At 46.4% G+C, this 27181-nt stretch overlaps 4 protein-coding genes and 1 non-coding gene across 5 annotated transcripts in view; 2 read left to right on the top strand and 3 right to left on the bottom strand.

Annotated features, from left to right (window-relative positions):
• Window positions 1-3081: 3081 nt before the first annotated feature.
• Window positions 3082-6342, bottom strand: LOC135398326 (NAD-dependent protein deacetylase Sirt6-like). The gene has a single exon (XM_064629743.1). It carries the CDS (start codon window positions 6241-6243, stop codon window positions 5236-5238), a length of 1008 nt encoding a protein of 335 aa, XP_064485813.1. The 5' UTR covers window positions 6244-6342; the 3' UTR covers window positions 3082-5235.
• Window positions 6343-7227: 885 nt separating this feature from the next.
• On the bottom strand, window positions 7228-11260 carry LOC135397307 (uncharacterized). Its single transcript, XM_064628789.1, has 6 exons — window positions 11119-11260; window positions 10870-10925; window positions 10597-10780; window positions 10302-10396; window positions 8545-8784; window positions 7228-7386 (listed from the first exon to the last, which is right to left on the bottom strand). The coding sequence occupies exons 1-6, from the start codon at window positions 11147-11149 to the stop codon at window positions 7309-7311; spliced, it is 684 nt and encodes a 227-aa protein (XP_064484859.1). The 5' UTR covers window positions 11150-11260; the 3' UTR covers window positions 7228-7308.
• Window positions 11261-11445: 185 nt separating this feature from the next.
• LOC135397306 (F-box only protein 28-like) lies at window positions 11446-17555 on the top strand. The gene is made up of 6 exons (XM_064628787.1): window positions 11446-11822; window positions 13369-13617; window positions 13674-13878; window positions 14779-14933; window positions 15577-15826; window positions 16704-17555. The coding sequence occupies exons 1-6, from the start codon at window positions 11703-11705 to the stop codon at window positions 16841-16843; spliced, it is 1119 nt and encodes a 372-aa protein (XP_064484857.1). The 5' UTR covers window positions 11446-11702; the 3' UTR covers window positions 16844-17555.
• Window positions 17556-18087: 532 nt separating this feature from the next.
• The window catches only part of LOC135397308 (inositol-trisphosphate 3-kinase A-like), a 66530-nt gene continuing 57436 nt past the window's right edge, over window positions 18088-27181 (top strand). The window contains exon 1 of the mRNA XM_064628790.1: window positions 18088-19242. Within this exon, the coding sequence (XP_064484860.1) occupies window positions 18571-19242 (672 nt within the window). The 5' untranslated portion in view covers window positions 18088-18570. The remainder of the gene's footprint in view (window positions 19243-27181) is intronic.
• Trnas-gga (transfer RNA serine (anticodon GGA)) lies at window positions 27034-27104 on the bottom strand. Its single transcript has one exon. It is a non-coding gene; the product is annotated as a tRNA-Ser (tRNA).

Raw genomic sequence — 27181 nt, forward strand, 5'->3', positions numbered from 1 at the left:
TCACCTGAAGGTTAACATGGCGTATATCGCTAAGCTTCATCATGCCGCATATTAGCGCACTCGCCAGATAACGTCACATAATACAACGTAACGTAACAATTAGGGAGTTCGGCGGCCCATATAATGCCGAGCTTATGCCCGCAATACCTTGGCTCCGTTTTGTCGGAGATTTCCGGCGCACATCAGAAGGGGGGAACCACAGGTGGTCGAAATCAGGGTTGCGGAGTTGTCACTCCGGAGTTGGAATGATTCCGGAATTATTCCAGATTTATCAGAGCCAGGAATGGAATTGGAGTGGAATGGCGGAAATTGTCCTAGGAATGGAATGGGAATGGAAGTAGGCAGTTTTTCGCAGGAATGGAATTGGAATGGAATGGTCTGGGCAGGCCCGGTGGCTGCTGGGCTAGCTAGTACGGTCACCGGTCTCTTTTCTTTTATTGATGGAATTAACGGAATGGAATGGGGCCGCCAAGCCCATTCCAGGAGTGGGAATTGGCCATACCTTTTCGTTCCGAGGAATTGAAAGGAACGGAATTATCACAAATCTCCCTTCCTGGGAATGGAATTGGAATGGAATTGGTGGCCCCATTCTGCAACCCTGGTCGGAATTATCTGCAGCCCTACTATCCATACCATACCCCATACCACACCACACCACAGTCCCACCCCGCGGCGCGTGCGGAATGTCGCCAGACCCTTACACCTTGATACACCTTACGCGTCAATCTACTCCAATTACTTTACTCAATTAAGTAATAATAACAACAACTTTATTTAAAGTGACGATGAGTGGGGAACTTCATCGCCAAGGGCGATATACTCTTCCCCATTGCTGGCGGTAATGTGGTGAAAAGGGATATTTGAGTCGCCTGACAGAGAGGACCCAAGTCCTATACGGTGTCCAAAATGTTTAGAAGTGCTTTTAGAGCAGAGCGTTGGTTTGCTGGACCTGGCCATGGACCAAGCAATTTTGACACAGCGAGAGGACGAGAGTCCAGCTGATTTAGAAACACTGAAAGTGTGGATATAGGAAAGGTTGGTCGTGTGGGCAATGAAAAATGATGCTTTCCCGCAGTGACGGCATCTGGAAAGCCCACTTGTCTCAAGTGCCACTGAGCTGTAAAAGCCACGTCGAGTCGCATCCGATGAGTTAATGCAGCGCCTTGAAGAGAGGTGTTTCGTGGCATCCGGAAAGCTAATGCTGGATCAACTCTTGCAAGCATAGATGGGTGAATGTGCAAAGATATTATTTCATTCGTGATAATGATAATACAATTTGGGGTCTTGCATCGCGAGAGAACTAGATGGTTATGAGTGAAGATACTGGATTCATTTTGCCCTCCTCAAGAATTTTGAAGCTTCCACTGAAATATCAGCACAGGGCACCTGGCAGCTAATCTCCCTCGAACGATCGGTGCCTGTGTAATTTGTACTAGAGCACTGCAATGGGCACTCCAGCACTCCAGGGCCTTTGTTATTGTTTGTCTAGATGGACCCCTGCCTCGCTACGTGCGTTCCACTCGGACCATGGGTGACAACACTAATTATTTCTCTAACGTGATATTAGAAATACTCGGTAAAATTACGTGGCTTAGTTAGGAAACCAGTTGAAACGAGCCCTTGAAGACATTATTTCTGTTTTGTTTCTTCTAGTCGTTCTCCCTTTTTACGCGCGTTTTGATTGGGGATTGAGTTCCAGATTGAGCTGCGGGAGTGACTCCAGACTTGAGACTCAGGCATTTGTTTATGGTGGCTATGTGCTCTAAATCCCACCGACCATTGTCTGAAAATAGTTGTTGACGTAGCACGTTAGTCTCTCTTAGCCAAAGCGCTTTTGTTTTCTTCAGCAGAAACATCCCTGCTTACATTCCAATATCATACAAGATGCGACAAGAAGGCATTAGTCTTTCCAGAATTATCTTTCATAAGGAGAGATGTGTATTGACATTTACATCCATCGAAAAGAATGCGACGGAATCCGTTGGTGCATAAACGCTGGAATAACAAACACACTTCTAAACTGAGTCAGCCGAGAATATTTTTCGTTGCGCAACCCGTCAGGGATTTGCGCAGGATCTTCATTTCATGGGGTTGGAATTTCGTAGAGGTGTGGGACACCTTAATTGGCTGGATTGTGTTGTGCGCGTGTGTCTTCGGCAGACATTTGGGGAGAAGGTGTTGCAATATCTTTGAAGGGGGGGGGGGGCGTATTTAGGGGTATGAGGTGCCCTGCCACCCCAGATAAGATTTACTCGTGACTATCAGGGGTACACATAGCGCTGAAAGTTCTGTTCAGAGCAGTGGAGTCGTTTTTGAGTAATATCACGAATATGGAGCGATGCACCCGCGTACAGCCGTTCCGAAGGGGAAAGGGGGGTAGGGGAGGCCGCCTAAGCACTATAGATATGGTATGTGGGGTAGTTCGTACCATGATGGTGTAGACCTATTGCAGCAATTTAAACGACCAATTTCATGAGAGGAAAGAGCGAAAGTGAGGGTGGATTGAGGAAGCGGGTGGCAGGTTTCGGGAGAGCTTTGTCTTCTTTTACGTTTACGGAGCGTCTAGTGGAGGGGCTTCGCGTAATCGTGCCCCAAGCGGACGCTCGCCTCGGGACGGCTCTGCACCCGCATAGTAGACGGTGGATGTTGAGGATAGACAGAAGCTCATTACGAATGGTTAAAAAGGCGAGGGATCCTTAGGAAGTGACAACATACAGCTACAGATTGCTGCAGAAGGCTCCAAATGGCCAATTTACATGGACATTTGGGGCACACAACCTTCTGCGGCACAGTAAACAGACGCACACCCCAGGTGAAAAATGTCTGCAATCCCAAGTGGTTTATGAAAGGATTTCCACTTGAAACCACTTTGCACCACTTCGTACGTAACTGGTTTCAAGAGGAAATCTTTTCATAAACCACTTGGGATTGCAGACATTTTGCACCTGGGACTATACAGCTTAAATGATCCATCTATTCATAGCTACTAAAGGGCTGTAGCTGGAAAAGTGCTTTTCAAAGGTAAGTCAATTTATAACTTCACAGTAATTGCGAAAGAGATTTCTGCAATCCTCCAAAGGGTGATTTTGAAGTGTCGTCTTTCAGTACGTGTTTATTGAAGATGGAATGCAAATATGTTAATACAAACACTCGTACACGCACAGAAGTATAAATAAGCATCACTGATCACATGTCAGAATATACAAACTTTGATACGAGATTCTACACGAAGCAATCACAACGGGGAAAGGCATAACACTGTGCAAATATATATATATTTTTTTAATATCTTGCAGCGACATAAGCGTGTATTCGATATGAAGTCTCACTTGAAATTTTATATTCGAGTTTCAAATTGAAGGAATTCATCCTATAGTATGGTTACAATGATCGTCTTTTAAAATCGCATCACATGACAAAAAGGATGTAGCTCTATGTCATGAATTTTCAGGTCACAGAAGTGTCATGAAAACAATGTTAAGACAGAGATGTCTTGTGAGATTAGCATATTTCTTTACTCTTTGCCATTAAGCATAGAACAAAGTGGCACTTTCTTGAAGTACGTATATCTACCTGTGATGTCACGAACCTGTTGAGGTACTCAACTTTTTTGGACACAATAGGACTTTGGTCCTCATTTTGAGGCGACCCATTATTCCATTAATAATAATAATAATGTTTATTTTACCGAGGGTTTGGCAGGGAGTACAGACAAAAAGCTACGATGCTGTAGCTTGAAAAGACATGACCCCCTAAAAAATGCCACATTACCACCAGCAATACCAAACTAAAGTAGTAGTTTGAAAAAACTCACAAAATTTGTGCTTATATTCAGAAAATTCAAAAACGCTTGCTGTGCTTCAACAAATATGAACGTCAATCTCCTTTACGAATGTTGCGATTCAGGAAGCTGCCACGTATTGGTATTCTGTATGGATTATGATGCTGTAAGTCTTGCTGTGTATTATATCTCATTTGATCTTGTCATAGGCTGACTGACATCCAGGAAAATACCTATTATGGGGCGCCACCCAGCAAGCTCTGCTGGTGCATCAGAAGGATGATGTTGAGAAAAACATATAAACAAATGGCATTTACAGCTGCTTGTACATGGTGTCTATTTGTAGCACGTGATTTCAAACTCAGTATGTTAAAACTATAAAAACTTTAGCTTTAGTCTTTAGCTTTTGATTTCAAATGGCTACCAGCCTTCACATGCTTGGGCAAAAAGGACTAGAAATTTTAAAGGAAAAAAAAAAAAAAGCTGAAGCTCTTTGGCTGCACGTGGTGTGTTCATAAGTACGCAAACGTCGCGCTATGAGCACTGGACAGCTGTGTCGGCCGAAACGGTACAGTTTCGGTACTTATAGAAACTGCAAGGCTTGTCAAACTATGCACACTTGCAGGTCCAACTGCAAAAACATTGTAACATCTCTGGAACTTTTGTGCAGTTTGCAAATCATAAGTGCCTAACCTCTTTATGGCGAAGTTTGCCGAACCACTATACCAGTGGTTCATGATTGGGGTTGCAACACCACTGAGGACTGCAGATTTACTTCACATCATCCACATCTTCACTATATAGAGGTTATCCTGTATTTGCATGAACTCCGAACAACTACAGAAGTGATGAAGTCATACTACGTGAAATTATAAAGTATCATCCCGCATAATTCGAAGCAATGTACTCTTAAAACAGCAAGCCACATAGGAGATCTGAGAGCTCCTGGTTGACCATAAAACTCAACCAAATATGACAAGCAATAAAATGGGTCTTAGGAAAGCAAAGAAGAAAAAAAAAAAAAAAAAAACACTGTAGGTAATACAAGCACAGCACTACGCTCTTTTCTAGCACAAGTTAAAACGGCATACAATGTATTGGGCAGCACATACATATTGCACATAGGTGCTACTAAGTAGAATGGAGAGGCTCGAAGTGTAAAACATCACGGACAATACAGCGTCGCTTTTGCACAGACACTGCAGGGATAGAGCATGATTTGTGCTGCTTGAGATGACTGCGTTAGAGATTCAGAAAGCTTTGCCATGCTCCTTTTAAATCTTCCGAGTTCCAAAGAGTGTCACTCCCACCTTAGGCAACTACGGGAAAACATTTTTCTTCCATTATCACCGCCAACATCAAAGCTGAAGAGCTCCGTTATTCTTACGGGTGTGATACTGCCTCGATACCCATTGTGCCTGACGTAAGTTTCATTTTTAAGACCCACATTTACGTCAGACATTAGCTTCAATCTCTGCCTTTATTGGTTCTTCCTTTTTCACCTTAACCGACTTGGGCCTGCCACGCTTAACTGTCCTTTTTGGGGCCTTTCTTTCAACTTTAACTGCGGGCAGTTTGAGTCGAGGATACACCAGCAGCGCTTCCCTCTTCTGCTTGGTTGGGTCTTTCTCCGCGGTGTACTCTGGGACCTCCATACCGAGCCTCTCCATCAACTTCTTCATCACGCCGTCGACGTAATGGCGCAGAATCAAGTTCGCAGACTTGTCGATTTTCGTCGGTTGAAGGTTGCAGATGACAATTCGACCTCCCGTCTTCTTGGCGAGCAACGGCAATGACCCACAAGGCACAATCTGTAAGGTTGACCCCAAACAGATTATTAAATCCGCGGCTCTGCAGTGTAAATCTGCCGCTTCGAGTCCCTCCTGTGGTAACTCGTCCTCCCAATCCAGGATGGAGTCGTGCAAGTGACCGCGGCACTGACGACCGTTCCTTTTCGGGACGGAACAGAGTTCACCCGTTGGTTTCTGTCCGACGGACTTGGTGGCCGTCACCCGGACGAAGTGCCTGCCACACTGGTCGCAGCGGTCGAGGAACATATTACCGTGAAGGTCAGTCAACAACTCCATCGGAAAGCCCGAGCGCAGATGAAGTCCGTCGACGTTCTGGCTCACGAGGAACTTGAGGTTCCCGCGTTCCGCCAGTGCGACTAACGCCATGTGGGTTACCGTGGGGACGGCGTCGTCGAAGGAGATGTTGACATTGGGTTTCTCGCCTCTCTGTTCGAGTGTCCACACGCCTTTTGGTCCGCGGAAGTCGGGAATTCCAGCTGAGGTGCTGATGCCCGCGCCGGTAATGACAACGATGTGTTTAGCGGCCTTCACCCACTCGGAAAAGCGACTTATTTTGTCCTCAAGCAGATCGTCCGCGTCGAATTGCTCGGGTTGTCCACATATACCTTTGTCCGCGTATTCTGAAAGACCAGAAGCATAATCGCAAGACATAATCGGTACGTTTTATTTGCTCGTAGACAGATCAATATACGTTCGTTAATAGGGAAACGAAATCGGTCGCCATCTGTGCCATCATCTGCGCAAGGCTCGTTTTGAATTTCGAAACGTGTGATGTTAGGCCGCCATATAGTCCGTTTTTGCATCGGATCTCGTTAACGTATACTTTCATACCAGATTTCTGTTACTGTTCGTATTCCTATTTTTTTATAGCTTTCAACTTTATATTAGAAAAAGAGTGCAAAAGTTTCAGTTTGTAGCGCCACCTATCTCTCTCACCTAGCGCCAGTCTCGGAGGCATGCTCGGAGGTGATTTCTAAACTTCAGCACATTTCCTGTGATTAGAAGGTTGTCTCCTCTAGAGAGCTCAGAGATAATTCGAAACATAATTTTTTTGTCTTTCCTTTTTAGTCTACTCTCACAAGATAACTCAGGAAGTCTCATTCTTCGAGCTACTTCATTTTGCAGTATAACCATGCTGTTTATTATTCAGAAGACTAGAGGCTAAAACAACAGACCATTTCATGTGCAATAAATAGCTTTAATAATAATATACAACGTATATGAACATATGAAAAAAAAAAAAAGAACAGACAGCTTGCAAATGCAAAGTTTGTCATGAATACAACATAGAGCCTTGTGTTTTAAGGTTAAACCAGTTTTTACCCCCCCCCCCCCCCCCCGCGATTTGCATCATCAATGCGAGTAAAATCCAAAAAATAAACCTGCCAAAGTGGAAATTCTTTCACCAAAGCAGGCACTGCAGCATGCCAAGCACTGTGCATTCAGCACAGCTGCTTGGAATCTTGTGTTCGTTCGAAATGTGGGATGTGTTCTTTATTTATTCTTCACCCTAAATTTGCTTTTCTACCCTATATATACCCATCTAGCCCAATTTTACCCGTTTTATAGCTCCTGATGTAAAACCCGATTTTTTTAAAAGCATAAAACCCAAAAAGACAAGGGTCCAACACAAAGTATATATATATAAATATATAATGCGTCTTGTAGGCTGATGTGTTATCTGACACTAGTTATGAAAATGTTGCATTCAGCGTACTATTCAAACACGAGCTCATATTTGCTGATCTGTTCAAACTCCTTGGCCATCTTTTGTGCCCATTCGTCATATGCAGGCTGGAAGAAATTGAAAAGAGCATTAGTGGAGACATTCAGAACACAGACAATGCACCACTTGAGAGTGGAAAACTTAGAACGTTCTACCATCCAAATGTATTGTACGCAATTAATTTCATCCGCACTTCATTTTTTATTTTTTTTTTGCCTTTGCAGACACTTGAAATTTTGCGCACGAGTACTATGATAGTATGTCGTGCTGCGAATACCATGTAGCATAGAGTTTAAAAAGTTACAACTCAAAGTACGATGATGATGGAGTGCTTGATGGACAAACCTTGAAGTTGCTACGAGGAAGTATTAGAGTGTTACTTGTCAAAGGACAGTAACGAAAGCATCATTGCAGGTCATGCAGTGCTATCCTGTTAACTCGAAATCTGTTAATTGAAACTTTCGGGTAACTCGAACTGACATTTGGGTTTTCTGCCCCGAGGCGATATAATGCTTGCCTGTAAATAGATATTTTGAAATATTAATGAACGCCTCATATTTCCATGACGCGTTTCTGAGCCAGATAGTATGCACTGCCAGCACACCAAGCCCTCACTCTGAATGAATCACTTTAGTTCAAACCCGTATTTATGTCAACAAATCTTCTATTGACTGCATTGCACTGCACAAATACAAAGCACCGTCAGATGTACCTAAAGTGTGCCTGAGCTTGAGTATTGTGCGCACACAATGGTACATGAGTACCTACTTGACAGCACTTTCTGTTCCTACTAACTAGTGTGATTAAACTATGCTATACAGGCAGCAAAAAATTTTAGGATGTTCATGGATATATCTGTTGCCACAATGTCATGTCATCTTGTATGTTGGCTATTTCGCACCTCTGCCCAATCTGAAGCTCTTGCTGCCTAGTGGGCCTTGTATGCGTGGCTTGACCAGCAATGCTTTGACTCAGCAGTAACCGCGTTTACTCCCATCTTTTCAGAAAAACAAAACAGAAAAAGAACGTTTCTTTTCGAGCGATTCAAAATTTCCGGAAATTTTGCATCTCTACGCTAGACTGGACCAGGCTGTGCAAGGCCGCGCAGCCTAGAAATTCTACGGGCTTAGGCCGGGGACAGGCCGGGTGGGTAAATCAAAGGAAGGCTTGGGCCAGACCTGGGCCTAAGAATGCGGCCCTTGCAGTATCTAGACGCCACTACCTACCCACTGGTGACACTTCTTTTTCTGCGAAACAATCCGCCGTCTCTTCTTGGGGCTCTCCGTTTCGTGAGGCAAGATGTCCCTCAATGGCGAGTGATAGAGGGGTGGCCCTTCCATGCCCTCACTGTTGGGATTCTCGGCCTCAAAGTCAATCTTATGGGCACGCGGTCGTCGGCGTCCCGCGTAGGTGAAACTGCAGTAGTGAATGCTCGTCTCTGGACTTGGTGGCCTCTCTGATTCGACCTAGAGTCAAGGTACGCAGATTATTCAACAATCAAGAATTTATCGGAGAAAGAGTAAGTAATCGAGAAAAATTATACGACTAATTTTTTTAGTGTAATAATTTACGTTAAAGGGGAAACTGCAATGGCATTACTAAGGACCCGGGTTTTCCGCGATATATCGCGGTATGTTCCGCGATACATGTATATTAGCGCTCTTCACCGATCTTTGTCTCAGTAACTTTAAAGGGACTGTAAAGTGATCTCTAAGAAAATGTACGTTCTTCCTAAAACTAGAGACACTGTTTGCTGATCTTCGAAGGTGGCGCTTCACTTTCTGGACAACATAAAAAGGATGAGCCAAACAGAGACACGGTTCCCACTGAATTTTAGAACAAAAGATAGAACGACTTTCAAGGATCTTTGAGGGTCAACCGTGAGTTCGCCTGAGATGTGAAACACATCTTATGACCATTGCTTAAATATTTTGCAAAAATATTTATAAGCTACAGGTATCATACGAGACAATACATGTGTATTGCACAACATCACAAATGTGATCGACGACTGCTGAGTGTCAAAGACCACAGGATAGAAAGGAAGGCTGATGAATACAATACGCAGAGTGCCATTCATTTCTCGAACTTCTGGTTTCTGTTTCTCATTCCTATTGCATTGAATGCGGTTCACGCTAGTTCTGACTCGGGATCAGTGGAATTTCCACTGCAGTCGTGCCCAATTTAAGCAGGAACAGAAATCTAGTCAGTCAGCTCTCTAAATATTACTGCGCCGCGGACAGGATGGCTGGACACAAGAGAGGTCAAGGTCGCTCCTCCGCCTGATAGCGTAATCCATCATACTCTCTCTGCTTCCGTATTGGCTGTTACGACTGGCGAATGGCACTGCAGTATTTCTCCTGGTGCGCTATTGCATCTCCTTATTTCCAACAGCATATGTAGTTGACGGACTAGATTTCTTCTTCCTTCTTAAGTTGAACAAGACAATAGCAGCCCCATGAGAAGAAGTGAGAGATATGTAAATTTAAGCGTTTTCAAAGGCTGTTGAGAAAATCAGCAGCATTTTCAAATTCCAGGGCATTCGAGGGTTTCGACAACAGATTTCGTTTAGAGAGCGCAGACGTTCCAACAAGTTGCAACTAATTACACCAAACTGATCAAGAGTTGTTGTCATTCTTTGAAACAAGTTTAATAGTAATTAGTGATGTGCCGTAAGTGTTCCACGTGGCATACCTCACTATCACGTAGCACCTCTCCCCGAAGTCAGGGGCGGCATCCCTCTTAGCGGACATCTATGGGATCGGCAAAATACCAACCTCAGAAATTCATTTGCATGGAAGGTATGAAGAACTGCGGGCTGTTTGTGTGTGCCATCACAAAGACAAGTTCTACCCGGGGGCTATATTTTCGATTTGCATTTTATTATTTTATTTATTTTATATACTACGCTTTTTCTTTCATTTCCGGATGCTGAAAGGCATTACAAGTTTAAACAAGCAGGTAAACATGCATGGATACTAACAGTGTTTTCTTGGTCCACATCGTTCCAAACGCCGGCTGCGGATGGGTAGTCAAACTCCAGGTCGAAGTGACACAATGGTGATAAGTCTCGGCTACCTACGTGTATCAAAAGTGCAATGGTTCGATATATGCTTCAAGTGTTGCTTGTGCTCACTGTAAACGCTCATATCACATTACTTCCTTCTTAAGATTTCCAGAGGATAAAGCTCAGCAATACTAAGATACACAACTTTTGTTTTTGTCGCTTACATTTGAGCGTACTTGCGAGAAAGAGCGAAAAAATTTTAAAAACATACTCTGGATCGGTGGGTCGTTGCCATCTACAGGTGTGGACGCTCTCAAATTAGTAGCGTCTGTCAATACGCTCGGAGTACGTATTGCTGTGTTCCTGCACGCTTTGACAACTCTCTCCCGTGAAGTTCGTTTAACCGGCGACTTGGGTGTGGAAGTCATCCTTACAGTGCTGTCACCTTCATGATTCTGTATAAAAAGTAGTAACTGGTTTTAGGCAATGTCAAAGCATGGCTTGATGCAGGTGCTCGATTGCGCGAGATTGCAATGCCCCTCACCTCAGAAGACGCAGTAGTTGGTGTGTTTTGCTCAGGTTTCTTCCGGAGGCGTTCAGCTATAATACCAAAGAAAAGACATGTGCGAAAGAATAAGCACCGTATAAGACATCATGCCACAGCCGCTCATCCCAATGTTGAACCCTGTTAATGCAGTGCTGCGCAATGACGCCATGAAACGTAATGATTTAGCAACAGATTTTTGATCCGAACTTTAGCATGGTGTGACTACTTGCACAGTACTCGTATTACCTGCCTTTCCCTTTCTCGGACGCATCTCCATTTACTTTTCTGATATCACAACAATATGCACAGCACAAATTTTACCGCTAACTTGTCCAAACATACTCTCGGACTCAAAGCTCAAAGCTTGCTCAAGCCCCTCAAACCTCAAACCGGTGACGCCACCGTTACCGTCACACCGTGGCGCGTCGTTCCACCCGTTTACGACCGGGTGACCTGACAGTTTACTTATTCTTAGTTTAGCATCCTTGTCCGTACTACAGTTTTTAGTGTTAGAAATTGTCTAAACAAACTAACTGTATTTTAACGCGATAACAGTCGAGTCTGTATTTATGTAATGACGTCATCGAAATAGACCAACATGCCAACTGATGCCAACATCTCGGCCGATCCCTAGTTCCCTAGGTTCACGCTGACCTGCGTACTCAGATTGGGTTATTCTAGCCTTTGCTGAAGAGTTTATGCCAGAGATGCAGTATAATTAGTGAAGAAGTGCAGGTTACTAGTGAATGAGGAAGCGCGCAAGCTAAGCGCGTCAAACCTGTACTCAATGCGTCTTTAACGAAAAGCTAGTTTGAGCCTTGCTTGTAGTCATGGAAGGCAACACACAAAAAGACTGGCATGGTCCCATTACGTTGGGGTCGCTGCCAATGGAGATAATTGAAAGTGTCTTAAGTTATTTATCGTACGATGAAATCAGCAGCAAGCGTGTGGTATGTATAACGTCTTCTCGTGGCCTTCAATCGATAAACGTGTCAAGATTCTCGAGTGTCCTTTGCAGATCGCTCTCTTGGAGTCTGCTTTGTTCCTTGTCTTGTAAGGAAATACAGCTAGTTTTGGGTACTGCACATTTGGTGGTGTAGCGAAGAAAATTGTTTAAAAGTCATAAAGAGTCGTTTGACCTGTGTTGCCTCTGTGACAGATGTTAGCATCGCGTCGGGTCTTGGAAGCAGTTCCAGTGCACTGGTGTCTGTTTCAGTTTCCTGCATATTTACAAGGGTATTCTTGTTTCGTGTCTGCAGAAAACAAAATCAAGTGACAAGCTGATCAGTCCCGGCAATGATTCCGTTTCTTCAACTAGCAAACATCCTCCTTTGAGGCTTCATAGTGTATCATATGAGCATTACAAACATTTTAAACATTAGAAAACTGATCACAACTTCAGGAAATGTGGCATACCAAGCAACAATCGTATTATTAAATTCCTTATAGCCAAGTTGAAAATTGCATCTTTGGGACCCCTGTGGCTTTTCGTTTGGAACTACTTCCCGTAACAACGCTTTTTTACTCGCCAGCTTTCATTAGGCATCTGGAGTGTTGAGCAAAGAACAATACCACAAGATGTAAAAATTCTGAGCTGTGTTTGAGACCTTGTTTTGTGCGTTTTTCTTGGCATCCCACGTCTCAAGGAGGGTTGTCATGGATACTTGCCACCAGTTCACTTCCTTTCTAACTGTTCTTCCAGTGCTATAGAGTCTAGTTGCTCACTATACGACTATATATGACACTAGACTATATGACCAGTGTACCCGAGACACTTACATAGAGATGCACCCAATAGAAACTGGTGTAAGAGTAACCTTCAGTGCTGGGAATCAAACTTGCATCTCCTGGATGAGCAGCTTTCCATGCATTTATTTTGGCAGTTTTTTTCTTTCCTTTTTTTTTTGTGTGTGTGTGTGTGCAGGGAAGAATGTGAGGTGGTGCCACAAAAATGTGAAGCAAAAATTGGGTGCCAAGCATGGGACGTTACTGCCAGCATGCAGGTTTTTGATTTTACAGTTGCTCGTGTTAGTGTTCGTTTTGTAATTCCTCTATGGAGGTGCCTGTGAAGATGAACCCCCAAAGCGGCTTGTGCAAAATCTTCTCTTGGACTTTCTTAGCAGTAGTTTCCCCAGAAATTGACCTCTAGGGTGGGGTGCGGAGCTTCCAAGGGGAGGAAAGTATACATAAATGGATGCACGTTTATTGGAAAATGTATCGGTAGCCGAGCTGTACTGGGCTATCTCCGAAATGTCGGGGGAAGTCCTTGTTTCTTAGTCAGTGTAACACCTAAAAGACTCCAGAGATGCTAAAACTCATCTCCAAGTCAAATGTCGCTTGGGGGAGTCCTTGTTTCTTCGGCAGTGTAACACCTAAAGGACTCCGAAGATGCTCAAAACTCATCTCCAAGTCAAATGTCGCTTGTGCCCGCAAGTACCTGTAACGTGCCTCATCTTTGGTGCGCGCAATTTTTCTTTTTTTTTTTTTTTTCTGCAGGTGTGCCGCAAATTTGACCTGTGCTGCAAAAACCTGCTGAACCAGGGCTTTCTGAAGGTGGAGCGCTTTCACGCCAAATGCCTGAAGCAGGTGAAGAAACAGCTCCCGAGGCGAGAGTCTGAGCGTCGGTCCCACCCACTGTCCCGGCACTGCGAGATCCTGACCAGCATTGAAACCCGGCTGTCTCTCCTGGGGATGACCTTCACCAAGTACATGGACATGAGCCTCTGTTGCTTCATTCCCGGCAAGGTACTTTTCGCCGCTCGACTGCCACCGGGTATCCGTTGACGGCGGCGTCTTTGCAGGTGATAGACGAGATCTACCGGGTCCTGCGGCTGCTGCAGAAAGAGAAGACTCCGCCGCGCACGCACGAGATACTTCAGGAGTTGCGAGACATTTCGTCCATGGCCATGGAGCACTTTGATGAACGCATTGCGCCGGGCCTCAAGTTGCACATACTGCCGCCGAGGCCCTTCTTGGCGGCGGGTCTCGTCTGTGGCGGCTCACCCGGTACGGTTATGCGGCGTTTTGTTCCGGTACCGTTTACTGTACCGGTGTACTGTTTGTGATGTGGTTGTCGGAAGTCTCCGGCGCGTGGCAGAGCGACACCCCATCGGCGGTGCGTGACGGAACTACGGCACTGTCGTACCTCCCCCCTCCCTGAAACGGAACCTTTGGTCGTGCGTTTGGAACGGAAGCGAGGGTGAAATCCTCCTCCCCCCATTTAAAGTTCCCGTAGAACCCCTCCCTGAAATATTTTCCTGGCTACGCGCTACTGGGAGAGAGTGTTTCAGCGAGGCTTCCCCCCTCGCACAACTGGTCCGTCGCGCGTCCACTGCCACGAGCTGGAGATTTCGGACAGCGTACAAAATATAATAGGTGTTAGGTAACAGCAGAAAACACAATAGGTGTTTTCTGCTTGCATTTGTTTTGTTAAATCGAATTGCACAGGAATGAGACATAGTTCAACAATAGTTGAACAATAATATCTTGCACGGACATTCTGGATAGACTGCTTTGAATGAAGCGAGCAATCCTAAATGTCGTTTCTTTGTTCCTCTAAGAAAGGCCGTACCTGTTTATCTTGGATAAGAGCTGTCAAAACGCAAGGAGTGGGGCTAAGAGCTGCTCACAACTGGGAAGTTTACTATCAAAATCTCCAATAAAGTGTCCTAAGCCAATGGGCTCCAACAGAGGCCACATATGAAGTCGCATCGAGAAAGGAGTAAAAAAAATGATCGGGAGAAAAGGAATTAAATAATTAAACAAATCCAAGGTGAAGAAACAAATCCAAGGTAGAAAATCCTTGATCGTAACTGGGCTGTATAGGGAAATCATTTTCAAATTCTGTAAGTTATCGTTATAAATATACTACATATGTCCGTCTATTGGTTACATTTTACACCTCAGGTACATCCTTCCCACCACCGTACGTGCCACCTCGGCCTTACCAGAACCGGTGCAGTGCGGTCAGCTGCAGTCACGGTGGCCTGCTGGTGGAGGTGAACCAGCTGAAGGCGACGTGTGCGGCGCTGCTCAGATGCAACGCGGATTCGAAACTGAAGGTATGGTAGAACCCGCTGTGTGCGATCCATCGGCGGCACTCTCGTTGGTGACTGTGAAAACAGCCTTTCTCTCTGCCTAATCGAGAACGTCAAGGTTTTGCAGCAAAGTGACACATTGCAGAACTTCCAGTGGTTCATCACAGGAGGGTAGCATGGTCCCTCATGGTTGTCATCCAGGGGCAGATCCGGACCCCAGTGTTGTGTGGGGCGGGGGGTGCAGTTTCTTTCTCGAAGCGCATACCAGGAGAGGGGAAACCTAATGCTTGGGGGAGGGCATGATGCACGAGAGTCCGACCAATGTTGCTCGGTTTCCTCTTCCATGCTCAGTCTGTGGTCCTCACTGTGAGACGAATAAATTATTCAAAATTTATGGAAATTCAGGCTAGTTGATACGTATTAATTTGTTACGTCTCATTATTCCATTTCACCACATTACTGCCAACGGTAGGGGAGAGTGTCGCCCCTGGTTATGAAACTCCCCAATCATCAACTTGTTGTTGTTGTTATGTCACCCGGAGGAAGTTTGTCCAAGACATTGGAATGAAGAACCGCTGCGGTGCACGTCATGGAGCATTTTGCTCCGCTGTTTTAACTCTAGGGGACGTGCGGTGGGTACGTTTATTTTCTGCCGTTATTTCCGCAGCTATCGGCCCAGTGGAGGAAACTGCGCGACCAAGCAAAGAGCCTGCAGGAGCAGGAGAGGAGCATAAGGGAACAGACGCGTGTCCTCTCCGAACAGGCCACGAGGTTGGCGGAGCAGGAGGGAAAGTTGGGAGAGATGAACCGGAAGCTCCTGGAGCAACACAAGCAGTTCATCGAGGTGGTCTCCGAACTTCAGAGTGGTATGACCCTCGAGGCGGACAGCAGAGCAGGCAGGAAACGGTCAGCCACGGGTGAGAGAGATTAGTCTCTGGTCTCCTAGGAGACTTTCTCCTGCCTTAGGTGCACTTTCTGAGTCACATTCTTATCCGTATTGGACAGTTGCCGCAAATGGATTTCAAACGCACAAAGCTTCGTGGCTACGTGTGGCTGCCCACGCTGCTGGTCACTGCTCATTTCCGTGGCAACAAGCCCTCCAGGGGTTCTTGAGTCATTTGTTGCAGTAATCAATTGGTTTCGGTTTACATGTTTTTGTCGACACTGGTCGCAGTGAAGCGCAAAAGGACGCTCTTTCACTCCCTTATCCACCAATCAATTATGTCCTTACACCAGTGAATTACGTCCTTTTGTGCTTCATTACATTACATTACATTACATTACATTAATTACTGCAACAAATGACCCGCTTTGGTGGCAGATTTTCCTCTAAAAGGTGTCCACTGAAGGTCCCAAAAGGGGTAGTACCCATTTTAATGCCGACAGCACCCTGCTTTAGAAGTTACGTGATTTACGAAACTCACTCGAATTTTTAATTAAATAATGAGCGCCTCCCACTCATTCACGCGTTGCACACTATGTATCGGACAGACACACGTAAAAAAGAAAGTTTGCTGGTGGGTGCACCCGTTCGGGGGGGGGGGGGGGGCAAATTATTTAGCCCGGGGATTTAACTGAAACACCCGGTATATCTCCGCGGTTGCTGATACACGTGGTGCAACTAATGCAGACACAGATCTTAGACGCGTGGGTACGGTGCGGATACTGTCGATGTTGTCCGCGCTCTCCTTTAGCTATAGTGTCTTTGGGCACCTTGCATGTCCACGCTCATCTTCATGAAAGTCCGGTTTTGTTGCGTATTAACCAGGTTGTGTTGCTGTTCTCGCTGTACAGTGGCACTCTTGGGTGAAGAAGAGTCCCCGTCTCGCCGGAAGACCCGAAGCATGCAACCGGTCACGACCAGGACGTCTCCAAGGAAGGCCCCTGCCAAGAGAACAGCTGCGGTGAAGGTCACGAGGCAGCGAAAACCTTAGTGTAGCCATTAAAGCGCAACGGATAAATGTAACAGATGCCCCTTCAAACGACTAGGAAGTCGGACACAGAGTCTGTAGCCGACAAGAGCCACAGGCAGGAGGAGAGCCCAGAGGCCACACTTTGTACGGCGACAGAGGACACGATCACACATTCTTTTATCCGTGTCCTTTATTCGCAGTTGCATTATTGTTACATGTTTGACGGCATTTTCTCTGAATGCTGCGTATTTGGTACGGATGAGCGATTGTAAGGCTCTTCTGGAAGTGAAGCGATTCAACCATTTTGTTTTCGAGAAGATGGAAATCTCGCGCTTAAGTTGCTCGTTTTGTTCGGAGGCCACGGCAAACTCCTGGTCTAGGCATAATCAGGTGCAACGATTACCTTGCGGTAGTCGTACTACTGTGCAGAATTCGCTAGTTTTTCTAGTAGTAGTAAAATTTTCTTTGCGCAAAGAATATTTTAAACAGGCTCTTTGCTGTTGTGAATAGGCAGAATTTGGGAGAGTAACATATGAGGAGTTACTACTTGTGACTCACTGCGATTTTTCGCAAGGTTAAAACAATTGTGTTTCTGACTTCCTGGAATGTTGCTATAACTGCATCCCCGCTTCTTCCAAGAGGGGCGAAGGAAAGTCTTGGTAACTCCTAAATGTATGTCGCTCGTGATATCAATGTAAATATCTAATCTTGAGAATAAATTTATTTTCTACGACTTCTTTCGTTGAATTATTCCCTGATCGCTCTTTTGACATAATTATGTGGCCCGCATGTTTTTGAATCGTGGTGCAGAATAAACCTTGAGCTTGAGGCAATGACGATACTTTAGTGTCGTCTCGTCATTCCCCGATGTTCCTTAAGGTTTATTCTGCACTGAACGTTCACGAGCCAGCCGTTACCTTTTCAATTCTTTTATGATTTCAAATGTTCTGCGTTCAGTTTCGGACTCAGCTCAGCGTGTATGCATTTTTGCATGGCGGTAACAATGATTCTGGCCACAAAAGGCCCACCAGGGGTGTCACGACATTCCATCTAGAAACACGCAAAAAATGCGTTGCCTCGCTGACATAAATCGGTTTGTTGTTATGTAAGCTAATAGTAATGAGAAATAATAAAGTTGCCTGCAATTTATGGGCTCGCTGTTCGATATTTCTGCTTTCCTATCATTTTGTAGCACTGCAACGGGATGGCGCCACCGTCGTGGCGGCATTTGCAGTTTCCTCGGTTACGTGCTGGCGACGCTTGTCAATCTGTGTGTGCGTACGGCCTTACGAAAACCATGTGCTGCACTCCATAATGCGTGAGTTTACATTTTGACAACGTCGTATAGATCAGAAAATATATAAGCTCGACAACATATAGATTGCCAGACACCGTACGTAGGCTTTTCCTTTGGAGCTCCTGAGCAAACAGGAAGTCGTGTTGGGTCATTTCCTTCAGAGCCTCAGAGAGAGACATCAAACCAAAATGCTGTCGAGAAAGAAATAATTAGGTCGCGCCAAGCGAAGAGTTTGGAATCGACGCGAACCCTCACGAACTTGGAAACATTGCGGAATCTTTCTGCGTGTGAATCTCGTTTGCTCTGCCGCACGCTTCACGGCGTCCACTCGTTCGTCGACGTATCATCTGCGTTCGTAAGTCACGTGCATGTATCCGCCGTTTCGAGACAGTTCCCACCAACGCGACGACGTGACAAGAACCGCGAGCGATGTGAAACAACATAGACGACTATGGAAACCGCTCCACGGACGCGCTCACGCAGTTTCAACAGTTGCTCGCGCCGTGCCGACGCGTCCGCATGTGCCAAGTCGTACTCGCTGGAGTCGATACCGCCGAGACGACGTTGGCGTCCTTGCCAGCTTCTTCGAGAAGTCTTCTCGAAGAGTCCACTTCTCTTCGGCAGGAAGAGCCACAACAACAAGCTCCCGGTCATCATGACACCGGACGAAAATGTGTCGTCTGCTCCCGAAGTGTCATCGGAAGACAGCGGTCACGGCGAATCGCCGTCCTCGTTTGTGCTCGATAATCACATCTACCTTCAACCTCCCAAGACGAGACGGTCGTGCAGTGCCGATTCCGCGGTCGATTTAGGCAACGAGCAACAACAAGGGGGTCACAGGACGAGTCTACCGACATCTGGAAATGGCAAACGGCCCCTGGCCCAGTGTCTGTCTCTGTCGTGTCCCGCCCTCAGTGCTCCGAGTGTAGTGATCAGTGATTATAGTAGCAGTGAAGTGTCCCCCGAGGAGGAGTACGCGGTGTCTGTGGATGAAGTTCGGGACTATCTGTCACTGGGGAGGTCCTGCAGCACCTGTTCCTTGTCGTCCACGGTGTCCACTATTTCTTGGGACGATGATGCTTCGCACAGTGACGTCAGCGAACCTTCGTCTGCATCTCCAAGGGTGAGTAGCCGAATGAGCTTCATTTCATGCTGCTCTTCTGTGTTATACAGGTGATTTTTTTATTGTTATTAATTATTATTACATACTGCGTAATTCTGGGTACCCTCCAGTGGCTTACCCCGAAAAAAAGAAATGTTTCGGGTAGAGTTCTGCGGGGACTTTTCATGGAGGACCTTGTATCGGCTCATAGACGGCGAGACGACGCAACGATCATACATGTAACCAGAAAAATCTCTGCGGTCACGGTCAGCGGCCGAACAGTTTATAAACAACGCGACTCTTTCGTTTCGTAAAGTCTTTCGACCTCACTCATCAGATATTCTTGCAGTAAAGCAAATAGATTTGCACATGAGGGCCCCGTACCTCTCTCTGGCCACTCCCCCGATACCCGCAGAGCCGATACGAGGTACCGTCACATAGGTACCAACGACAACAACCTTATTTTGAAGATGACGAATGGGGAGGTACCAGCGAAATACTTTCACCTAATCGTTTTGTGCTTGCGAGCAAAGGTTTTTCTCCTTGCACAGACAAATGGCCAAAGTGGACGACTGCTGATTCTCCCTCGAGCATGATTTATCGTTGCCCGTACGTAAACCAACGGGCTGATAAACCAATTTTGACGAGAAATCCGAATTTCCGAGCCGAGCCTAACGTTTTATTATACTAGGAGTTGACTTTAAACAAATGTAACCATAATAAACTCGTTGTGATGTCTTGACAGGTCATTCTGTTCTGTGTTGTCGTAGTGGCGTGTAGGGATGTTGGCATTTGTGATGTCATCTGGGCGAAAAATAAGCGGTCTTTTCCTGATGGCGTTCGAAGCCTTTGACATCCGTCTGCCATTTGCGTCAATGGTGTTATGTAAGAACGCATTTGTTAAAATTAGTGAACCATAAGAGCGGGACGCGCATGACTTCCTCGACACGCTCGTTTTCGCTCCTGGCACGCTTGAAGCGCGCGGTGATGCACGCTGTCCCAACACCACCAATGTGAACCCCCGTTTGAAAAAAAAAAAAAAAAAAAAGAAGAAGAAGAAAAACTGCAAGCTGTCGTGTATCGTACTTGTTGTTTTTCTTTTTTCTTTTTTTCATTTTGCTGCACTATTTTGTGAGGAAAGACTAATTTGGCTAACTTTTAACTAACCTATCTGAAGTCGTAGAGCGTGAAAAAAAAAAAAAAAAGACAATATGCAAGTTTCCGGCGATAATGGTTCACAAGTAAAGAGAAAACGATTGTGAGCATTAAACAGTTTAATTTACGAAAAACGAGACGTTCGCGCAGTAGGCTGCACTTCTTCAGGTTGAAGAACCTGAAGGTTAAAGAACCGGAAGAGGTGCAGCCTACTGCATGAAAGTCTCGCTTTTCCGTAAATTAAACTGTTTAATGCTCACAACCGTTTTCTCTAACCTATCTGACTCGAAAACCTAGAAACAGACTGGATGCTATACGTCGCATATCCTCCCCGAATGCATGCCACAGTGTCGTGTACCGAGCCGGACCGATATGAACCATGGGAATGTTGTATCGGGACATCGCTGCAGTGAAGAGTAAGTTTAATGTACCCCCCCTGAGGCTGTCGGATCGGACGACACGCATTCTTCTATTATGTTCCGTTATGTGGATGCCGTTCTATATAGACTTACAGCAATGACGTCGTCTTTGGAAATGAGTAATGGTATACGGGACAACCTTTGTTCCCGCATCCAAAGTGATGCCCTCCTCCTGGTGACAGTGGCGCGTCACTCGGTCACGTGATTATTTTCTTTCTTCGCCGGGCATCCCACCTGGCGTTGTATACACTTAAAAAAAAAAAAAAAAGAAACTGGTTGTCCTTTTGGTGTCAGGGTCGATTTCCGCCACCGACTGCGCAGTTTTCCACAGATTCCCCCGAAGTCGGCCCAGGACGCTCCTTTCTGCTGTCCTCTATACCAGCGGCGTGGCCGAATAGATCCGCTCGCTGGTGGTAGCACCGAGGTTACACCGAAGACCGCCAGGTGCTGGGTTCGAAACCTGCCACCGGCTGTGCAGTCCGAGATTTTTCCTGGGTTCCGCGGCAGACTTCCGAGACGAGTAGTCCGCACAGTTCCCCCTGAAGTAGTCCCAGGACGCACACTAACCCCGCTGTCGCCCGTTCCTTCCTGTTGTCATCTTTTTCACCCGTGCACGTCTCTACGCCGCTTAAATAATTACTGTACACGGAATGCAAAAAAACAAACAAAAAACATTTGTGCTATATCATCACGCAGGCATTTATCGAAATTTCTTCACAACACAATTCTGGAATGGTTAAAGCGGTTATGCGTTACGACATTTGGTCCCAAGCTACGCCGGGTAAATGGAAAAGATGGTTAATTGCGTTCCTAGTTCTTCCAGCGGAGACGGGGATAGAACAGAAGCGATGAAGCATTTCCGCTAGTGATGCGGCGAGAACCAATAAGGCTCTCGCTTCTCTGACGTCGGTGTTTTTTGTTTTTAGTTCCGTATTGGCGCCGCGAGGCAACTGTGGCTATGAGCTGCGTACATACGCGATGGAGAGAGGACAGCGGACCTCAGACAGCACAGCTTGTGCCGGGATTAGAACCCGCTTCACGTCCCACCCATGCAGTCTCGGCGTGGAAGGTGATCATCCTATATCATCACGCCAGCTGGTCTGTGACGTCAGTGTTTGATGCGGAAGAGACCAATGCGTGATGTAACGAAGCACATAGCGTCTGGAGTTGTCTACAGTGAACCCTCGTTAATATGACCCCCGATAATCTGACAGAAGCGTATTACGACCATACTCCTGGGGGAACAATGCAGTGAAACCTCCGCAAACCCCCCCCCCCCCCGTTAATATGACGATTCCGCATTGTGACCGAAATTTTCGGGAACGACCATGGTCATAATAACGAGGGTTCACTGTATACCCTTTAGGTGCAATCCAATTGTAACCGCAGTCCTAAATAATATGCAGCAGGCCTACTTTCTCTTATACGGAGTGACTGCCCCAAGCTTCTAACGGCCTTGGCGCCAATTACAAATGTTCGACCGTCATGCACACTGTTGGGGGACATTGAAATCGTCTATACTACCTGCATGTTGGCAAGGACACTGATAAAGGTTCTTTTACCTTTTTCTTTTGGGACTGGGAGGTACCCGGGTTCGAATCCCGGTGCCGGCTGTGCTGTCTGGGGTTTTTCCTGGGTTTTCCTCAGACGCTTTCAGACATATGTCGGCACAGTTCCCTTAGAAGTCGGCCCAGGACGCACATTCCCCCAGGGCGTCAGTCGTGACGTTGCCCACATACGTGAGGCCGACAACGGCAAGCCCTATCGCCATCACCACCACCACCACCACCACCTTTTTCTTTTTCTGTGTGTGTGTGTGCGTGTCTGGATTTGGTTTCGGTTTCGTTCCCATACTTGAGCCGCACATCAAGCGCAAACTTAACAGCGTGAGTTTGTAACATCCGTGAACGTATTAAGGATAGCACTTTTTTCGGGGTGAATGCCTTCGTCAAAATCCGCGAGGCAAAAATATCTCATCTGGCTATGGCGGAACGAAACGCCGTATCCTTCGTACCGTTTCCGGACGAATGTCAGCGCAGCCCAGAGAAAAACGGGGAAAACCTCAGACGCCACACAACCGGTGCCGGCATTCGAACTCCCGTCACCTCCTATATGTAATGCTTGCGGGGGAGGCCATTCTTGTACCTTTTTTGGCACTGTTCTGAAGAGGTAATTGGAGGACATCGCTTGGAATCGGGTTGTACACGGAAATACTGGGCATTTACGATAGCCACGTTCGCAATAAGGAGACGCAATGTGATCATGCACTCGAAAGGCAAAACGTATATACGTAATTGGTAGTGGAACGATACGATTGACGTCTACGTGGTTGTTTTGCACGCGTCGCGAGCGTCATCTTTATTCTCGTACGACGTCATAGACGCGCAGTATTTTATTGTCGTTTTAACGCGTAGAGATTACCGTTCCGCTACTTTGGATTATTACGCGTAATTATCTTCTAAGCGGGTGGCGGAAATGATGACCGACGTGATTGACCGAGGCCGCTGATCTCTCTATCAACTCCGTCTCCCATCGAAAACTATAGCTGAAACCTGTCTACTACAAGCGAGAAATTTTCAAAGGTTGAACCTTGGGCTGTCGTGAAGTTCCTGTTCATGCACAAGTACGATTCCGAGGGAAATCTGTGAGTGCTGATGGAAACATTAAATGACGAGTGTCCATCATACTCAATCGCGAAGAAGTGATGCGACAACTTTCAGTCTGGGGATTTTGACAGCGACGACGCCGGAAGATCAAGGAGACCTCCGATGGTGTCAACACCCTAAATTGTTTATTGTGTCCACGACCTTCTTTTGGCAGATGGACGAATATCGGCTGAAAAAGTTGCGGAGACCTCGGCTTAGGCATATCCAGGGACCGCATTTGGGTTTGTAGTTCATGAAGAGTTCGGTATGCGGAACCTGTCTGCCAAGTGGGTGCCGAAATGTTTGAATGCCGATGAGAAGCAACGCCGAATGGATGCCTCCAAGTGGATTTTGATCGTTCTAGTGACACTTTTCTTGGGAGACTCGTTCACGACCTACTAGATTATAACGACCATGTCACAATCGGCAACCCCTATAAGGAGCCCGTCCGCGCGATCCGCTAGGGGCGCTACTCATCGGCCCGCGAGATCCATGATTGGACAATGGAAGTTTGAATTTTGAACGCGCAGAAGAGGACGTACGGCTACCCAGGGCGTCAGTCGTGACGTTGCCCACATACGTGAGGCCGACAACGGCAAGCCCTTTCACCATCACCACCACCACCACCACCGTACGGCTACCGTAGCAGGCGACAGCAACAGCTCCTATGAAAACGCGTAGAATGATGATGGTAATCAACTTTAGAATGAAACACCTTCCGTGGTACATCCACGGCTTGTACAAAAATACTAAGGTAAGCTCAAGTACAAAGTAATGTAGAAGTTGAGGAAGCAATAACTGGGACGGTGAGTGGCGCCAGCGCTGGCCTCCAAATGAGGTGCTGGGAAGGGGTGCCTATGACATATGGTCGTTATAATCTAGTAGGTCGTGGACTTGTTACAGTTGATCGAAACGTGGTTGCATCACGATGATCCTGAGACAGTCCAGGAATGACGGCGCTCAGGTTCTCGGAGGCCGAAGAGGCTCGAGGATCGGCGGGAAAGGTCATGGCCACGGTTTTCTGGGACAAGGAAGGTGTCTTGATTACTATCGCCAGAAGGGTGAAACGGTTAATGCAGCGTATTACTGTAGCCTGCTCTGCCGGTTAAAGGAGGCCTTGAAAGAAAAGCGGCGGGGGAAGCTACGGAAAGGCTTTCTCCTTTTGCAGGACAATGCACCGCGGCTCACAAAGCAGGCAAGACAACGAAGTCTCGGAGAACAAGGAGCAGTCTACTCGGTAACATCTCATTACGGCCCAAGTCTCATTACGGCCGAAGTCTCATTGCGGCCGAAAGTCTCATTACGGCCGAAAATCCTTTAATCCCCAAGTGTCTCGTTACGGCCAAAGTCTCAATACGGTTGCGGTCTCACCTGGCTGCGACATTGCATATCAATACAGGTTACAATACACATTTTGACATTTGGCCGTTATGAGACATCTTCGGCCGTATTGAGACTTTGGCCGTAATGAGACACTTGGGGATTAAAGGATTATCGGCCGTATTGAGACTTTCGGCCGTATTGAGACATCGGCCGTAATGAGACTTCGGCCGTAATGAGATACAATCTCCGGATCTTGCCCCCCATCGAACTATTTCTTGTTTTCGAACCTTAAAAAAAAGTTTGAAAATAAAGAGACTCTCCGTGGACCCGGATTTGATAGGAGCAGTTGAAGCATATTTGGGAGAGCAGGCGTCGGATTTCTTTTTCCAAGGGTTGAAGAAGCTTGAGGAACGATGTGTCAAGTGCATTCGTTGAAATTTGAGGTGAATACGTCTAGGGAGCGACTTTTTCGGGTTAAACACGATTCCGCCCGATTATTCTCCCTCGAACTGACCTCCGACCAATTCGGGTTAAAAGCGATTTCTCCCCGAATTCCAGTCACTATGAAATCCTCAGGGAACGTTTTCCACTGAAGACGAATAAAGGTCGCCACGTGTAAGAATGGGTCACTTACGTTCCCAGCAATACACCCATGTGTGTCAACACTGTCTATGCCTTCGGGGATTACCGCTGGAAGGTCACGATCCCGAAAAAAACAAAACAAAAAAACAGAAATGAGAGATTAGGAAAGGACTTAATAGGAGAAACAAAAACACCCGATAACACTCGAAGGCACAATTATCGCCCGATTTCTCCCCGAATTACAGATTTAAAAATAGCGCCCGATTTTTAGCCCCCGAATCTGAGAAAGGCATTTAACCCGAAAAAGTCACTACCCTAAATATGTCGAATTGTTATGAAAGTTTATGCCTCATCTAGGCCTGGTTCTTCCTTATTGGGCCAAGAACTTTACAACACCCCCTCGTACGCCGAACACTTTCGCGCGGGTACTATATCGACATCGAGTGACAGCTCCAAACACAGGGGTTACACAAACCCGCCATTGTTGTAACTACCCTCAAGCGGGTGCTTTTGGCAAAACTGCCATCTTGTCCTGGTCGCACGTCATAGAAAAACGTCATTTTGAGGTCATCTGACTGTGTTTACATGTCGTTTTGCCGCTTATCGACATATTTTCGTCGTCAAAACACCAACAGATGAACGTATTTTGCCAGCGTAAACTATGCGGTGCTTCTTCCGGAACATTGTAGCCCATTTCGCCTTAGTTTAAGTACATCGCATCGGCTCAGTGAGTCTTAACGCGCGGTCGTTGTCACATCTTTGGAAGTTGTCAACAATACGAGGCTTTATGTGTGAAACTGCACGTTTTAGTGCGAGATTATCGGATAAAAATAATTACCGTGATCGAAAGACATCCAAAACGTCGTGCAGAAACAACAACCGCATTGTTTACAAAAGGTTTGGCCGCCGATCACGGGCGCCGCCATCTTTAAGGTCACGTGTGCCTCGACGTTTGCTGTGACGTGCGACCAGGACCTGTCCAGGATGCATTGCGTTCGCCCAGCACGCTTTTGTCTACGGAGCAATACATTGGATGCCACCCCTGTGGCTCCAAAGGAGGGGACGCACATCTTTATCTATCGGTGTCCTCCGTCTGTACGTATACGAGCACTTATGATTGAAGCGTCAGTGAATCGAGCTCTATGGGATAATCGGAGCCTCTAATTGTAAGCTTTGCGTATTGCCGTGCGTTATCAGATCAATTTTACGTCATAAAACGCAGCCACATTTGTGGCCTCTGATGGTGATCTCCATCGCATTCCCGTCTTCTCGTACTGCGGTCTGAACGTATCACGAAGGATATCTCCTCAAGCCATACGTTATCGAAGAGATCAGTTCAGTTTCCCCTTCCTCTCTTTTTCCTTACAAACAAACGAACAAATGACGATCGCGGACAAAAGGCGAACTGCGCAGATAAATATATGAAATCGTTCCAGGTTTGCGTATTCTCGAAAGAAAAAGTCGGTAAGAAATCGTTCTGCGCACGCGCAACACATAAAAGGAGCTTCGCGCATTGCGCAGAACCATCACGCGATCCCTCACTACGCTATCGACTTTGCGCGCGTAAGGGATAGCGTTGATGGTTCTGCGCACGACCCATAACAGAAAGAGAACTTCGCGCAGTGCGCAGGCACCACCAACCAGGGTTGAAAAAAAAAATCGAAATGCAACAACTCAAGGAAAAGAGGCGCTGACGCCAGGAATCGAACCTGTGTCTTCTGATTTCCGGTCAGATATGCTACCACTACACCACACCAGCACGCGTTTACCATGAGCCATTGAGTGCCACAAGTAGGGGGGGGACGGACGGGGCAAGGAGGGGGGCCTCTTTTCCTT

Source organism: Ornithodoros turicata, chromosome 6, assembly GCF_037126465.1.
Source record: "Ornithodoros turicata isolate Travis chromosome 6, ASM3712646v1, whole genome shotgun sequence".
Lineage (NCBI taxonomy): Eukaryota > Metazoa > Arthropoda > Arachnida > Ixodida > Argasidae > Ornithodoros > Ornithodoros turicata.

Bases quoted from the DNA above. Each gene is read 5' to 3' on its own strand.
- LOC135398326 (XM_064629743.1), bottom strand. From the start codon at position 6,243: ATGTCTTGCGATTATGCTTCTGGTCTTTCAGAATACGCGGACAAAGGT.
- LOC135397307 (XM_064628789.1), bottom strand. From the start codon at position 11,149: ATGGAGATGCGTCCGAGAAAGGGAAAGGCAG. The intron at 10,781-10,869 runs GTGAGGGGCATT...CTTTTTATACAG, and splicing joins CAACTACTGCGTCTTCTGAG to AATCATGAAGGTGACAGCAC. The intron at 7,387-8,544 runs GTAGGTAGTGGC...AATTTCTTCCAG, and splicing joins AAAAGAAGTGTCACCAGTGG to CCTGCATATGACGAATGGGC.
- LOC135397306 (XM_064628787.1), top strand. From the start codon at position 11,703: ATGGAAGGCAACACACAAAAAGACTGGCATGGTCCCATTACGTTGGGG. The intron at 13,879-14,778 runs GTACGGTTATGC...TTTACACCTCAG, and splicing joins CGTCTGTGGCGGCTCACCCG to GTACATCCTTCCCACCACCG. The intron at 15,827-16,703 runs GTGAGAGAGATT...CTCGCTGTACAG, and splicing joins CAGGAAACGGTCAGCCACGG to TGGCACTCTTGGGTGAAGAA.